Here is an 18369-nt window from a genome sequence, read left to right as displayed (position 1 = left end):
GCGTTACGACACTTACTAGATACAACTAATGAGTGTATTCGTGCACTGAAGGTATTAAAGCAACCAGTGCAACATTGGGACTCTATTCTGCTGTATATTCACAAAAAAAAAAATGGATCAAGAATCTCGTAGGCAATGGGAACTTTGTCAGAAGGACACAGAACAATCAACATTTGAAGACATAACTTCATTTTTAGAACAACGAGCTAGAGCACTGGCTGTTTCCCCAAACCAATATTCATTCTGGCCAATCAAGACCAACATCCAGACTTCGTCCGTCTTCACAGTCCAAGCAAATAACTGCTGCAGCACATCATGGTATTGTGCAGCCAGCATGTCCCATATGTCATGGCACACATCCAGTTTTCAAGTGTTAGACATTTTTGGGAGCATCCGTGAACGAACGGAGAGATCTAGTTAAAAAGCATGAGCTATGCTACAACTGCTTAAAGTATTCATTTGTTTTTCAGTAATTGCTTCAACTTTATTAACAGAAAAGTAATTGTTCTCACTTTTAAGAATTTATTGGTTTCACAAATTGGCTTAACAGTTAAATGATGTAATGTACAGGTTTTATGAAAAAAACGAGGTTTTATTGAACACGTTATTTTCTATAGCGTAATTTATTGTTTTTACAATATAAATTGTTCTGTTTAAAATAACTCTATACATTAAATTAAAAAACACGGCTACATTATTAACGAAAGAATCATTACTTGCTTTTCTGGATGCAATGTATCAACTTTATTTTATCACACAATTCGTTGAATTTCTTTAGTTCATGAAAATAGTACCAACGTTTAAAATGTAAATAAAATAATAACCAAATTAGTTTAAAATTTACATAAAATGCTGATAACTTCTTGAAATAATTACAAATGTAATTTATAAATTTATATTGTTTTATAAATTATATATGAAAAATTAAATCTAAAACAATATAACAGTAATATATCGTGAAATACGTTGATTATAATGAGAGATCATATCACAATTGGCTATTATTATTATAAAATATATCGGTCCTAAAACACTGTAAATTAGGTAAAGTAACAACGTTTATTATAATCAACGTTAGGCTATTGTTATCAATTGTGATAATTACTCTCGGGGGACAAACGATAAGTATTGTTAGATATTTCGTACTAAATAGATCCTATCTTCAAACTTACTTGTAACTGGAGCATGCTTTTTATCTTTTACATGCCGTAAGTGCATGACAAGAATTCTTAAAAAATACTCGTCCTGTCTTGCAGAATATTACTTGAAGGATTTTTTCGGAACTGAACATTTTTCTTGCGATTCTTTTAGTTTAATTTTCTGATCTGACAACTTAATGAGTTTTTTTTTGCAAAAAATGTAAAATATTTGAATGTATAACGTTAAATTAAGTTTACAGTGTGTGGTCAATAAAACCGTACACATTTGTACTGCAATTGCTTGTAATAAATTGAGTTTCGATAACGAAAAGTTTCTATTTTCTATTTAATGCTATCAGCCGAGTATTGTGATTAAAAAGGCACGTCCTAAAGTATCATAAACCGATTTCACTGTACATATAAATTATGTAACCAACAATAAAGTAAATATAAGTGCAATTTGTAACAAAGATAAATTCTTTGCTTCGGTCATTTCCTTCCGTTGTTCATACCATTCTCAGTTCATAAAAATCACAAAACTTGCGGAAGAAAACGAATAAAGCAAAGGTTTTATCTTTGTTGAAAGTTGTGCTTATATTTATTGTATTTTTTATTAAACGTAAATAACCGTCGGCCATGTTCGATTCTATTACGTAGAGATCATTCTCTGAATGGTGAATATTCTGTTTTTCGTAAGGTTAATCGATGTCAACCTTTACAGTTTACGAGTTAAGAATATGTACGAAGAAAGTGCTTTAGAAGAGTCAATAGTAAATGCATTGATATCGAGTTATCTGTCGTAGTTATCTGTCGAGTTAAAATATATTATTAAAACATTAAAATAAATATAGCTATAAGCGATTTTATTAGTTAAGAATCAGTAATATTTGGTGCTAANCCGATTGTAATTCCTTAATACTTTGTTTTTCATATAATAGATATAAACCTTACAAAATAATTGCTGAATTCTTATGTCTAACTGTTAATTTTTTTTTTTAAATACAGTAATAGATTCATCATAAAAATGAATTTTGCTGAACTTTTCCTTTTAGTTTTGCCGACTTTAAATTAATCATATTTCAGAAATAAGTCATATATTACCTTGTTATAAGTTATATATTACCCTATCAGTTCGCGCCTACTCACAAAAATTTTGTTTCTCATATGATACATATAAACCATGCAAATAATTGTCGAATCTTGCCAATTTTTTTGTCTAACTGCTAAATTTTTTAAAAAATAGACTCATTATAAAAATCAATTATTGCATATCTGAAAATCTGACATCAATTATTAAGATTAAAATAACATTAAAATATATTATTAAAACATTAAAATAAATATAGCTATAAGCGATTTTATTAGTTAAGAATCAGTAATATTTGGTGCTAAGTTTGCACTAATTAACGATTACAATTTCGTATTTCCTAGAACCGTTTCACGTTAAATGTTTCAAAGTAAATATTCGTTTATAATTGTAATTACGTAAGATATGTTTTTTTATTTTATTCGCTAATGGAGTGAATAAAAAAGATTAAAATTATATTAAAATATATTATTAAAACACTAAAAAATATAGCTATAAGCGATTTTATTAGTTAAGAATCAGTAATATTTGGTGCTAAGTTTGCACTAATTAACTATTTCAATTTCGTATTTCNACACTAAAAAATATAACTATAAGCGATTTTATTAGTTAAGAATCAGTAATATTTGGTGCTAAGTTTGCACTAATTAACGATTACAATTTCGTATTTCCTAGAACCGTTTCACGTTAAATGTTTCAAAGTAAATATTCGTTTATCATTGAAATTACGTATAATATTTTTTTCTGTTTTTTCGCTAATATAGTGAATATATAGAGAAATTTATTAATTTTAGTGAATGTTTACTAAATATAAAGTAGGGAGTAAATTAAAGTTTCCTTGATTATTTAATTAAAATGCCACAATGCCTTTGACTTATTAAAATATAAATTTTCGTCTACAAGTACGTATTTTTTAATATCAGGACTTTACAGATAATGCTACAGAGTTTCACTTGTTTTATTTAATATACCTGGACACATACATAATATTGCATTTCGGACTCTTTCGTCCCTCTTCAGCAGGTATTTTTTTTTTTAGTATAGTACATTCTATATAAATTAAAACAATAAAGAAAATTTATGAAGTTAAAAAAGAAAGAAAAAAGTTTAAAAATTGTAAGAATTTTATTAATGTAGATAAATAAATAAGTTTGTCGGGCAATAAAAAGTGTAATTTTAAAATAATTTTATTGTTTTAATTTATATAGAATGTACTACAAAAATACCTGTTGAAGAGGGACGAAAGAGTCCGAAATGCAATATTATGTATCTGCCCAGGTATATTAAATAAAACAAAAAATACTCTAATCGAATACTAAACAAAAAATACTAATCGAAAATACTCTGAAGGTGACATCACTTAGTTTTAAATCAGTAATGTAAGTATTAATAACTGCATCTCAATTATTTTTCAGATTTTTCAACACTGGTCTTAAGTAGTGCCAAATATCGTTTGTACATTAAAATTTCTTCGTGTTAACAATTGTAAAGTTTTTAAAATATCATTAAATTGAAAGTTAATGCTACAGTTAATTATTTTTTCTCAATGTCTAATTAATTTCTACATTNTGTGATAAACTCTTATGTAAAGTAATTTTTCTAAATATATATCAAAAGTAAACAGAAATTTTGAGTAAGAGATTGAAAATTCAGCAGAAAAATTTTGAGATTAAAAGAGTTTAAGAAAAAAAATTTACACATTTTTTACAATAACTTTTATAATATTCTGTATAATTTGAAATATTTTGATAAAAATAATGAACAATAAAATAGTGAACAATAGTCATCTTTTAAAGACTACAATATATACATTGAATATCAGACAAAAGCAAATTTGCCGTTCAAGAAAGAAACAAACCGTTGCAAGTATTGTTTGTAATAAATTAATTCTGACTGTAGTCTATTTACACCAATTGCGTTCCGACACGTGGTTCAGTAGCGTCACAATATACTGTAAATTTGAATTACGCTTGTCGAGCTATTTGACCTCACGTAGTAGCGGCATCCCGTGGTAAAAAACAGAACTATGGGTACGGCATAGTTCTGTAATTTTTCGCTAGTTATGCTATGTAGATGGTCCCAGTTTAAATCTGTGCTATTGTTGAAGTACGATTTCCTGTAAACAAAAGTGTTAGTATTACCCGTGTACATTACATTAGCATTGAAAAATACACACTAATACTTACATTAAAAATTCTAATAACGTCTCTAAGAACACCGAAAGAGATAGAAAGAAAAATATAATGACAAGTGAGAAGTATCGATGAAATACATACCGCAATTTACNTTGAAAGTTAATGCTACAGTTAATTATTTTTTCTCAATGTCTAATTAATTTCTACATTATTTCTTTAAGATGTATCTTGGAGGCAGCTAACATTTCTTTTGAAAAAATTTCCTCCAAAAACTACAAGTTTGGAAGAAGGGACTAAATATTTACATCTGAAAAAATAAATTTGATATTGTGAAGTAATTACTTCCAAGCTATGCAGAAGTAATTTTTCTTCCTTTCTTTGTAGTAATTAACATATACGAATTATTTTGTACGTAACATTCAAGTTTAATATTTTGTATTTCGTATGTTTTCTGAATCAAATCCAAACAAGAGGAAGTTTTTCTCTGTAAATTGTGGCAAAGAATTCTGTTGGAAGTCGCACTTTAAAAGTCATAGCAGGATTCAAACAGGAGAAAAACCGTTCTGTAGCCAGTTATGCGGTAAAACCGGATTTTCCGCAGTTATTTCAAATAAAAATCTTATACAAGCAACCATTCCAAACGAAGATTTACACGAAAGATCAATCTATTAAGGCGTCTACGAATTCATACGGGAGAGAAACAAAGCGCAATTATTGTTTACAAAAGATCGTTTAGAAATACAGTTTGAATTCTCACACGAAACGCCATAGCAAAGCGATTTTTAATTAATATAAATGTTTAAAAGTTTGATATTTGAAAGAAATCATATAATTTCCAACATTTCCGTTTATTTATTTTCTACGACTTTCAGTTTTTTTTTTCTGACAATATAACAAAATGAAAAATTATAGTGTAAAAAGATAACCAAATTTACTCCAACGAGACAATATAAGACAACGTGTCAATATAAAACTAACGCACCAAGATGTAAATTATGATTATGTAAATTGATTGTAAAGTGACTTCAACGTCATACTGTTACTCGTAAGCACCTAATGGTCAAGGTATATGCTAATTTCTTAGATACGTGTATGTNATACTTACATTAAAAATTCTAATAACGTCTCTAAGAACACCGAAAGAGATAGAAAGAAAAATATAATGACAAGTGAGAAGTATCGATGAAATACATACCGCAATTTACTAACTGATTCTCCGTAATTGAGCTGAAGTACGATTATTGCTTCCCGGCTTTATGGCTAAGATCAAATGTGTAGCTTACCTAGCTGTTGTGGGGACATGTCGGAGCACACCTTTTGATCGCAGCCATAGGGTCGGTGACTACAGCCTTTGATGGCTTTTTAAGCAACTGCGGTCACCACTCAAGGCCCTTGTCCATAAGGTGACCGACGGTGGTACTTAGCGGGATCTGTGATCCTCAAACTTTAAATAATGCAAATATTTTGTTTCATCTAAAACATTATCTGTACTTTCGTCATTTGATATCATATTTTGAGGAACACGTCCATAATTCTTAAAGGAGACAGTTACTATAAAATATAACAACTAAATCAGAAAACTAAAAATGATTCTATTAGAAGCAACTACCAACTGAAATAAAATAAAAATTATTTAACTGTTAAAAAATAATTGCAAAATACTTAATTAATAGTAATTAAAAATCAATAAAGGCAGATAAAGTTTAAAATAACAAAATTTGTTTATAAATTAATCTGTTTTTGTAACAAAANGATCGCTTACAAATACAGTTTGAATTCTCATATGAAACGCCATAACAAAACGATACTTAATTAATATAAATATTTAAAAGTTTGATATTTGAAAGGAATAATATAATTCCCAACCTTATTGTTTATTCATTGTCTACTACTTTCAGTTTTTCTACCTGACAATATAACAAAATGAAAAATTATATTGTAAAAAGAAAACCACATTTACTCCAACGGGACTCAAAACAACAACTGTGTCAATATGAAACTAACACACCCAGACCACACAATCGGCCACATGATCTACGATGTAAATTATACAAGCTTTAATTGATTGTGAAGTGACTTCAACCTCATGCTGTTACTTGTAAGCACCTAATGGTCGAGGTATATGCTAATTTCTTAGCTATGTGTATGAGAAATCACAATAAATACACGTATAAAGCCAGTTTTAATGTCGAATATACAGAATATACAAGTAATGCAAATTAAAAATTAACTGATACTGCGGAGAAGCGGTGACGAAAAAGTCATGTGGCATCAGCAACCAATTACTGTGATGATTTCTTTCTATTTCTCAGCGCGTGCTGCCTCCGTTCCTCGACGTCATACTCGAGAGTTCAATGCGAAAACAAGCCGATGAAATGGCGGATCGAGTGGTGCAGAGTGGGTAAGTACATGTATTGTTTTCTGTGTATAGCGTTTATGTGTGGGCGCAAAATAATTTTAGGTGATTTGTTATTGACTATCGTATGTGTCTCTTTTATAAAAAAAAAATTGAGAAACAAAGTACTGCTATCGAGAGCTTAAAATATAACGTGATAAATGACAAAAGTTGATTTTCTGTCTGTTATTTGGACTTATTTTATCACATATGTTCGCGTCAAATAAACATAATCTTACTGAAGTTTTATATATAAATTTTCTAGAATATTCTGAATTATTTACATTTTCAACGAAAACTGTACAGACAAGTTTGTTTGTTTACCTTAATTATTTTTTTAATTCTAGTCGGGGAGTGATAGAAGAAGTATTGGAGATACATTTATTTAACAACGGGACTGTCGATACTCTGTCGAAAACTATAGTCTATACATAAAGAAAAATCTTTATATTATCAAAAGTTCATTTTGATNGCCATAGGGTCGGTTTAAAATAACAAAATTTGTTTATAAATTAATCTGTTTTTGTAACAAAACTTTTTCATGTTTAAAATAAAAATTAAAATCCCCTGTTTAATCAATTATAATATTCCACTAAAAAGTAAAACCCAGCAAAACATTTAAATAAAGGAAACTTTTCAAAGTTGTGGTATAAGAATACTGTCTGAATCGGTGGTGTGTCCGACAAAACACACCTGATGGCAGGACCCTATCCTGAACTAACGTAAACTAATTATATTAATTAAATTATCCACAACCGTGGATTAATTTAATTAATATAATTATATCAAGGGCTAGAAGCAACTTTTGTAATAATTTCGTAGCGTAAACTAACTTTTGNCACACCTGATGGCAGGACCCTATCCTGAACTAACGTAAACTAATTATATTAATTAAATTATCCACAACCGTGGATTAATTTAATTAATATAATTATATCAAGGGCTAGAAGCAACTTTTGTAATAATTTCGTAGCGTAAACTAACTTTTGACGGCCCCTGTCTCCCACAGTGGGATTTGAATAGTTAGCTTATTGCACAGAATTATCTTACAAATGACATTTTACAATTTAAGTAAAAAAAAAGTAAGACAACACAATTATTTGTTTGTAGTATTTAATCCTAACTGTTGATGTAGAAATTCCAAGCGTGTAATGTATTCTCCCAATCTTCCTCTCTCCATTTCTATTTGATGGATTTCTACATCGAACGATGGCTTTGGCAACAATCTGAAAAATAATAAATATATAAACACANTACTCCAACGAGACAATATAAGACAACGTGTCAATATAAAACTAACGCACCAAGATGTAAATTATGATTATGTAAATTGATTGTAAAGTGACTTCAACGTCATACTGTTACTCGTAAGCACCTAATGGTCAAGGTATATGCTAATTTCTTAGATACGTGTATGTGATATCACAATAAATACACGTATAAAGGTAGTTTTAATGTCGGATATACAGAATATACGAGTAATGCAACTAAAAAATTAAGTGCTCCTGCGGAGGGGCGGTGACGTCAAAGTCATGGGGCATCTCCAGCCAATTACCGTGATGATTTCTTTCTACTTCTAAGAGCGTGTTGCCTCTGTTCTTCGACGTCAACTCGAGAGTTCAGTGCGGAAACGAGTCGAAGAAATGGCGAATCGAGAGGTGCAGAGTCGGTAAGTACTTGTGTTGTTTTCTGTTTATACCGTTTCTAGATGTGTGGGCGCAAAATCATTTTACCTGTTTTGCAATTGACTATCGTATGTGCCTCTTTTATAAAAAAAATTGAGAGAAAGCGATGATGTACTGCCATCGAGAGCTTAAAATATAACGCGATAAATGATAAAAGTTAATTTTCTGTATGTTATTTGTACTTATTTCATCACATATATTCGCTTCAAATGAACATACTCTTAGTGAATTTTTATGTATAAATTTTCTAGAATATATGAACTAACAAAAGTTTCAATTGTCTTAATGGAGACAATGAGTAAGCAAAACTTCACAAAAAGCTTTATCCCTTGAGCAAATAACCGTCTGTTTACAATGTTGGAACTCGAGAAATAGAGTCTTACACTTTTAGGAGTCAAAGGGTTTAATTAGCTTAAAATTTCTCTTTTGTCGGTGAATTTATTTTTGGTCTTTAGAGTTTGAGTTAATAAGCTTTGTTTAATTATCAATATACAAATGATTAATACTCATTCTTTTCTACAAGAGATAATTCCGGTAGTTCAGTGTTTGTCGACACGTAAATCGCGGATCTCTCAGTTTCCTCAACTAGTAGATGGGATGTTGAGTTCTAAAATGTAAAAGTGCTATTTATTTTAAGGAAGATGAACGAATGAACTAATTAATTACATTTTGTACAAAGATTTGATTAAGACTAATTCTACGCCAATAATTTTACAATATACTTTGTTTGTAATTATTCATATTAAGATCGAAATTTTTTAAAACAATAGATCTAATACGTGTTATAGCAGAACATTATAAACGTTATTCGTTCAATGATTACAAGTTTCACATAAAAGTACCAAATAACATTACAGAGAAATTCAATTATTCGAACTGTCTAGTATTTATCGGTCTACAAAGCGAGAGAAATCATGTTTAGAATAAATACATATATACGACAGTGTTAGGATACACACTTCTTTTCCTTGTAAGCGACAAGGATACCACTTGATGCCACCCGGCATGGAATAGCCACAAGCAATGCGACTCGAAGCGCTCGGTGGGCTTTTAACTGATAACTTATCAGTTAAAGGCTTTTTCTTTTTTTATCAGTTTGTAATGTAAACTTTAATTATGTATTGTGTGAGTGTCAGACACACAGGAGGACAAAATTTAATTTTTACCTAATTACTGGGCAACGATGTCCGTTTATTTAGAACATAAGAAATAAGTGTCGATGAAAAAAAAACCTAAAGATATTATCATCTGTTACTGAAAATAACATGTAATTGTTTATTCTTTTATAAAAGTAGAATTTTGTATATTATTTCTCAATCAAGAAAAAATCACCAGCTTCTCCCTCTTAAGGAACATGTTTAATAACTCATTACAATAGATGGTGATTGACTAATATTATGTACTAATATTATGTTAACGTAATGATTTTTTACTTTCAAGCTTGTATAACAAAATAATCGAAAATTCCAAAACTCGCAATTTGGAACTAGCATTATTAATTAGATTACTGTATATATACTGTTATATGACATAGAGATTCAGAATACGATAGGTTACATAAAAATCAATTATTGTTCGTGGAGAATTACAGAACAATTCCACACAAATTCTGTATTATTTACATTTTTAATAACGAAAACTGTACAGACATCTTTGTTTGTTTTTCTTAATTGTTTTTTAATTCTATTCGGGGAGCGATAAAAGAAGAATCGAAGATACATTTATTTAACAAAAAACCGTCAAACTCTGTCAAAAACAATAGACAAAAATCTTTACATTATCAAAAGTTCATTTTGATATTATCATTAACATCTATTGATAAATAATAATCTCATCTATCATACAAAGCGTCTTCTTTAAAATATGCAGGAATATCTTTATTCTGTTAACAGGATTGTATTTCAGGCTATGCCCCTGCTTAGTTTACTGAAGAGCATACCCCGAAATACTTCCCTGTTAATAGAATAGAGATGTCTTTTCTTTTCAAAAATGCAGCGTTTCCTGGTGCGATAGATATTAAAAAATAAAAGTTGGGTTTTGATGGTTTCGCGATAACCAAGATGATTTGCTAATACAAAAAATTTAATATCTATTTTTAAAGTATTAGTCATGCATTTATTGTTCATACACCTTTGTCGGAAATACTACAACTACAGTACAGTAAAACAGACATGTTTGTTCGAAAGTAATAATAAATACCTTTTTTGTTGTTTTAGGCTTTCTTCGAGTGGGATACGAATCCGAAACGAAAAAAACGAAGAAATTGTTATATCAGAAGCTGAGTTAAGTAAAGTCCTGAACAGGAATTTGGAACTTCTCATTACATATGTTGAAAATTCCAAAGTACTGTTTATGCCTTTTCCAATCGAGACCATCAGACAATTCGTTACGTAAGTTTTTCACGATACTTACCTTACATTTAATTTCAATACATTGTCATAAATTATAATTTATATTTTTTAAACAGTTATGTACAGACGGACGATCCCCGATTTACCTCTTTTACACACGCTTTCGATCTGTATCGTCTGAGTTTAAGATACGAGTTAGACCATTTAAGAAACAAATGCAAATTATTTATCATTGGGCAAATAAACCTGCATACCGTCTGCGCAATCCACGATTTTGCACGTGAGATCGGTGATCTGGTCATAACTTATTATTGCTGGCTAGCTTTCGACCAACTCGGAGAAAGACTACTTACAACAGTCGACTTTATGTGCTGTAAAATTGCAACAATTGATAGACTGCTATCTCGAGCGATATATGAATCTGTCAGTGAATTGCGTTTACTCGGAGCCGTGTATCAGTGGAGCACAGAAGAAGTTAAAAGAATATTGGGTGAAGTCATCTTTCATTCGATGAATGAAGAGTCGAAAAGAAATGCAATAAGACATGTTATGAAGCCGTTTATTGGAAAAGTCAGATTTCTTGCCATGAATGAATACGAATTTCAATTTTGTCTTTATACAATGAACTTGTTAAGCGCAATAGAAAAGAGTCATATCTGGTATGCTTATAAGACTGGAAATTATTCCTTGTATCCCAGTTACTTCAGTCGAGAATCAAAAATCAGAAGCCGAATAAATTATTTTAGCTTGTTCTCGTACGTAAATCGTGGAGTTCCTTTTATGGTCGCAAACAGAAAGATGGAAAATTACATATATTTTAGCAGCGAAGTAGTTGTGAGGGAAGATTGTTACGTCACGGCTCTTCGATTTCCGGTGAAGCTTGGCGAATGTTTTCGAATGTGCGTAAACGGGTATATTAACTCTTTGGACAACAAGCAGTTTTCGTTAGACACAGTTTGCAATTCAGAGGGAGTAGCAAATCTGCAAACGAAGTTGTATCTAAAAAGATATTGGTCAATTCGTTTATTTGCTTTTTTTTACCTCGCTGAAAATGTCCAACTCGGTGCCGAGTTTTCACGTCAACTGAGTTACTTTGTGAGCGACGAAGGAACAGATGCCTGGAAATTTGAAGACAAATTTCTAACCTGTGACAGAAACCTTATGAATAATATTTACTTTCTGGTTGATTTATATTTTTGAGGTTAAAAAATTTCCCTGGAAAAAACTGAAATCTAAACAAGAATATAATGTAAAGTTAAATTCGAATATGATTATATCTTATTGTATCACTGTAAGATTTCCGCAAAATGTGTGTGTACATGAACGATATACTAAATTTATTGGATTTACAGAAAATAAAATTTAAATTTAAAGTGCTTATTAATGTAATTATTTTATTTGAAATGTAAATTGTCATTAGTCGAGTTGTTTATAATTCAAAATATCGACATTTGATTAATTTAAACAAAAATTAAACAGTAGCGATAAGAAATCTTTTGTTTATTTTTATGTAAATTTTAGATACAGATAATGAATTTTCAATTTATAAATCATATATTTTTGATGNGTTGAAAATTCCAAAGTACTGTTTATGCCTTATCCAATCGAGAACATCAGACAATTCGTTACGTAAGTTTTTCACAATACTTACCTTACATTTAATTTCAATACATTGTCATAAATTATAATTTATAGTTTTAAAACAGTTATGTACAGACGGACGATCCCGGATTGACTTCTTTTACACACGCTTTCGATCTGTATCATCTGAGTTTAAGGTACGAGTTAGACCATTTAAGAAAGAAATGCAGATCATTTATCATTCGGCAAATAAATCTGCATACCGTCTGTGCAATCCATCTGTGTGATTTTGCACGTGAAATCGATGACCAGGTCATAACTTATTATTGCTGGATAGCTTTCAACCAGCACGGAGGAAAACTATTTACAACAGTCGACTTTATGTGCTGTAAAATTGCAACAATTGATAGACTGCTATCTCGAGCGATATATGAATCAGTCAGTGAATTGCGTTTACTCCGAGCCGTGTACCAGTGGAGCATAGAAGAAGTTAAAAGAAAATTGGGTGCAGACAACTTCCATTCTATGAATGAAGAATCGAAAAGAAATGAAATAAGAAATGTTATGAAGCCATTTATTGGAAAAGTCAGATTTCTTGCCATGAATGAAGACGAATTGCAATCTTGTGTTTTTACAATGAACTTGTTAAACGAAGTAAAAAAGAATCATATCTGGCGTGCTTTTAAGACTGTTAATTATTCCTTTTATCCCAGTTATATCAGTCGAGAAACAAAAACCAGAAGCGGAATAAATTATTGTAACTTGTTCTCGTACGTAAATCTTGGAGATTCTTCTCTGGTCTCAATCAGAGAGATGAAAGGTTATATATATTTTAGCAGCGAAGTAGTTGTTATGGAAGATTGTTACGTCACGGCTCTTCGATTTCCGGTGAAGCTTGGCGAACGTTTATCAATGTATGTATACGGGTATATTAATAACAATTTGGACAACAAGCAGATTTCGTTTGACACCGTTTGCAATTCAGAGGGAGTAGCAGATCTGCAAACGAAGTTGTATCTAGAAAAATATTGGTCAATTCGTTTATTTGCTGTGTTTTTACACGCTGGAAACGTCCAACCATATTTCTAGTTTTTACCTGAACTGAGTTACTTTGTGAGCGACGAAGGAACAGATGCTAGGAAATTTGAAGACAAAATTCTAATCGGTGACAGAAACCTTATGAATATTATTTACTTTTTCGTTGATTTATATTTTTGAAGTCAAAAGTTTCCCTAGAGAAAAGTGAAATCTAAACGAGAATATAAAGTTAAATTCGAATATGATTGTTTTTTACTGTATCACTGTATAATTTCCGCAAAATTTGTGTGTACATGAACGAGATAATAAATTTATTGGATTTACAGAAAATAAAATTGTAATATAAAGTGCTTATTAATGTATTCTATCTGAAATGTAAATTGTCGTTAGTCGAGTTGTTTATAATTCAAAATTTAGTATATACAAATATATCATCATTAAGAACGTTTATAATTGTCAGCATTTTAATGATAATTACTTGCGTGATTTTCATTATTTTATTCAAGTAGATGTTCCAGAAACAAATATAATTACAATCTTACAGTACTAATTTTTTCTTTCTTCATGTTAATTAATGACGATATAAATATGAAAAGTTAAAAAGAATTTTTGTCTAAATGTAAGNAGTATTTATTACACAAAATTTAAGTAAATCTTAACATGTCGATCTTGCCCCGGTCTCCCCTAAATGAAATTTAATATTTATATATTTGAAATTCTTAAAGCTAATTATTTTTTAAATACCATTATTTCTTGTTAATAATCTGTGAGTTAACTGTATTTACTGGTCAATTTAAAAGTGAGTATAGAAGTTATGTGTTTTTCCATGTCATCCATCGACTTTAAATTGCAATTATAAACTCACTGGACAGTGTTTTTTTTTCATTTAAATTTATTAAAAGTGTCTTCAAAAAACAAAAAATTTATTCGCGTTTCACACATGCAACTGTTGTCATAATTTTTCCAGAAACAAATGAAGACACGCACATGTATGGGGCAGTTTTGCACGTAAGCTAAATCTGAAGATTTTATCGAAGCTCGAAAATTTTCCCATCGTTGTTTGTTTCGGTTCTCTGTCCTAGCTTCACTATCAGATATCCTCCAAAGTTTAAAAGCTCCTTCTTTCTGCTTTATCGCATTTTTATCTATTCCACTACCAAGCCTTTCTCCACAGTTTTCTTCTTTACCTTCTTTCTTCGCCACATACACTAACTATGTACTGTACATTTTAAAAATAATTGATTGAGAAGGGGCATTTTAAGCCCGAAACGCGTATCAACTAAAAAAGAATAAATAAAAAATGAAAAATCTGCGCAGTGTATGATTGACTGTACTTTATTGTGCTTGTGAAACAAAGGAAAACACTAAGTAAATCCAAAGTATTGACATCCGTTATTCGAAAAATTTGTCAAAGTTATAAAATATTTTCTAATTGAAATTAAGGCGTTTTTTAACGCCAATTCTGTAAAAAAATGACTCCCCCCTAAATCCTGATTTTCACATATATCACTGTAAACAGTACAGATATAGCAATAATTCAAGAACTACACCATACGTAAAAATATCCCTACATACTCCAAACATAAACAATCAGTTCCCCGGTGGATTGCGAATTAACCCTACAGAGAAGATTATTAAATAACGCATGGCGAAAGTATCAACACTGCAAACAACAATTACAGAGAGAGACACTAAGACAATCATTTATCCAGTTAAGAAATGAATACTAAAAATTAATCAAACAATCCAAAACACATTCTTGAAAAGAATTCTGCACTGATGTAGGAAATCCAAACCCATGGGGCAGAGTATATAAATTTTTAAAACACCAACGAAATATCAATCAACAAACGGTATTATTAAAGGATAAAAATGGAAATAAATGTATGACTAGAGAGGATGAAGCAAACACAGTATTAGACTATTTTTATCCCAAGGATGAGCACAACACAGACAAAAACAATCGTAGCTTAATTAGTCTTAATTCGTCCAAAGCCTGCCCACAGAGAAATACTTCATTAGGATGTTCCAAAGCCTGTGGGCCAGGCTTTGGAATATCCTAATGAACTATTTGATATCAAACTATCAGTACATTGCCAACTGTTTTGCTTTGCTGACGACTTCCTTGTAACAGTTGTTGCTGATAATATTAAAGCGTTAGAAAACAAAGCAAAATCAATCCTTCATTAAATTGAAAACTAGGGGAAGAGTGCAAAATTACATTTAATACGGATAAAATTAAGTTAATGCTAATACACAAAGCAGGCAAACACAAAAAACCCATTTTAAGACTACAAGATAAATATCAATTAAAATATCAAAAATATTAAATACTTGGTTTGCATTCTGGACTCAAAACTCACTTGGAAAGAACACAAAAATAGATACAAAAATACAAAAGAGTGAGCGAATGCTGCTAATGATACACAGCGTCGCTATCTTACGTTAGGGTTTAAATTCAAACATATTAGACACTATCTACGAGGGAGTTCTTCTCCCGCAACTAACATACGCCTGCCAGGTGTGGGGTCAAGTGGTAAATCACAAACATCTTTGTAAAAATTATTAAAATTCAAAAAAAAAATCTGCATTAAAATCACAAAAAGATACAGAACAATTTCATAAGAATCAACGTTAGTAATAGCCAATAAAATTCCTATAGATATACTTATAAAAAGTAAAATGAAATCAAATATCATAATAAAAACAGATTAATCATAAATACAAAACATTATGAAATAGACTCTCCAGCTAATTTCCGAGCCCTCCCTCACCTGTCATATACACATGCACAAGCATTAGTCAAACACACTCCTAACAAATGCTCCATAATATATACTGATGGCTTCAAAACAAAAATAAATGGTGTAGTAGCTGCTTTCTGTCACATCAAGGCAGGCCCCCCGTAAGCGAGCGTGCAAGGTGTGCACCGCACGTGGGCGATAAGGCAAATCGAGCGATCGATCACGTAATATTCAGTCATTGTCACAATACCCATCCCACCTGTAGCATAAGAAATGTCTTCGCATGGAGAAAAAATCCGACGTGCGCGCAATTACTATTTTCTTATTTATATTATAGCGTTAACAGAGCCATTTATTAGCATTTATGAGAACTAAGATGCAATGCGAAACGTCTGTCGGCATGTTGAACCATCCAGTAGCGCCTGACAGCTAAATACCCATAGTCGTGTTCTATGACAGAAGTTGACAGGACTGACGAAATTAGGGAATTCCCACAGAGCTCCCTTCTCAATTTGTACTTGTACTGTACCTATTCAAACAGTTCTATCGTGTATTAACTTGCAATTATTTTGTTAATACTTCTTCTAACGGGGGTCTAGGTATAGCTTTTTAAATTAAGATTTAAATACATGTAACTAATCTCCAGGGCAAAAATGAATCAATCTAATAATATCAAAAGTAACTTTTGATATTATTAGATTGATAGAGCAAATATAACATCCCACTATCAGTCTTACCATACGCATGGTAGGGTTCCATAGTCTGTACACGCTATACAAAATTCTTGCAAGACATCTGAGTCAAAACTCGATGTATTTTATAAATACAAAGTTAATTTTGTAGTTTATTTATACGGAATTTCTATGAATTTTTTACAGACTCAACTACATGGTTAAGTTGGTCGATTATTATTTGTAAACTAGAAAAGCCTACTTATTCCTGATAGTTCTCCTTTTTAATTGGTTATGTCTGCATATTATTGTATTAAAAACTTTAAAAAAAATACTTACAGTTTACGAAAAATTTCAAGAACTGCAGAAAAGGAAAAAAACTTTCAGGAGTGCAATTTCGACATGAAAAACAAGAAAAAGGAGGTACAGGCAGAAAAGCTGGTGAGTTCTCTAAAGAAATTTTTAAGCAAGCCAGAAAATAAGGAAACGGGTTGTCGAGAAATTATTTATGTAGCGTCAACATGCATAGCGTTAAATCCAGAAGCTATGGAGGTATCTGAAGAAAAATTTATATGTTGTAGTCCTTCATCAGAAGGTGAGATTCCAGTAAAACTAAAACAAGAGAAGGTACTACTGAAGAACCTGTAAGCAATTTATTGTCGTCATTAATATGTAGCAGTTTATAATGTGGTAATGATTTTGATTTGTGGCCTGCCAGTATGACTAATGATCTTGTTAATATTTTGGTTAGTCGTGGTCCCATACAGGTGTTTAACTACAATTGTCTTGCTAATGATGCTGGAAGAAAATTTTCAGACAATTATTATTCTAGAAATCTTCCCAATGGTGAAAAAATTTAACAGAGAATGACTTGTTTACTCTATTTCAAAAGGTTCAGTCTATTACAGTCGACCCCACTATAACACGGGTTCCTATAGTTCGGATTCCAATATGACGGCGAAAAATTGCAACGGTATCCGTACAAACATGGTAAAAACTCCTATAATTTGGTAAAACGTCATCAGTCAGCCGAACTACTTTCTGCTGTCCACCGCTACGCTATGGAGATTTTAGGCGGGTAAATTGAGTTTACCATCGTCTGTACAGTATTATATATAAATTATATATCAATTAGGTACTGTATATATAATTATATATTAATTTAATTTATTGTAACTTTATTATAATTATGTATATACTTTCCGCCTTCCAGCACCAGGCTACGGAGAGTTTAGGCGAGTAAGTTGAGTTTACTATCGTCTGTACAGTATGTAAATTAGGTACCATAAGTCTAATACAGCACTGATTTTATACATTTCTTGTGAAAGAAACATTTCTTATTCAACGGCCATAAAAATTATTTATATTAATGATGTCTCCAAAGTTCAACGAAGTTTTCGCAGAAAAATAACTTATCAGAAATCGCGTCCGCCGTTTGGTGCGCTGCTCCGCGACGAAAACAAGCTTAAGCAATAACGACGTCGAACGGTGCACACTCGGTAAGTAATTCTACAATTTTTTGTTTATAGCATAGTTTATACGG

General features: G+C 30.9%; 2 protein-coding genes across 2 annotated transcripts; both read left to right on the top strand.

Annotated features, from left to right (window-relative positions):
* The first annotated feature begins 8097 nt into the window (after positions 1-8097).
* Positions 8098-12164, top strand: LOC111639017. The gene is made up of 3 exons (XM_023384796.1): positions 8098-8425; positions 10658-10831; positions 10909-12164. Exons 1-3 carry the CDS (start codon positions 8400-8402, stop codon positions 11990-11992), a joined length of 1284 nt encoding a protein of 427 aa, XP_023240564.1. The 5' UTR covers positions 8098-8399; the 3' UTR covers positions 11993-12164.
* A 206-nt stretch (positions 12165-12370) lies between these two features.
* Positions 12371-13798, top strand: LOC111639020. The gene is made up of 2 exons (XM_023384799.1): positions 12371-12421; positions 12499-13798. The coding sequence occupies exons 1-2, from the start codon at positions 12384-12386 to the stop codon at positions 13460-13462; spliced, it is 1002 nt and encodes a 333-aa protein (XP_023240567.1). The 5' UTR covers positions 12371-12383; the 3' UTR covers positions 13463-13798.
* Positions 13799-18369: the final 4571 nt, after the last annotated feature.

The sequence above is a fragment of the Centruroides sculpturatus genome, unplaced genomic scaffold (assembly GCF_000671375.1).
Source record: "Centruroides sculpturatus isolate CEXI.00-Female unplaced genomic scaffold, Cexi_2.0 scaffold1200, whole genome shotgun sequence".
NCBI classification, from domain to species: Eukaryota; Metazoa; Arthropoda; class Arachnida; order Scorpiones; family Buthidae; genus Centruroides; species Centruroides sculpturatus.
Note: the sequence above shows the minus strand (reverse complement) of the source record. Positions and strands in the feature narration are given on the sequence as shown.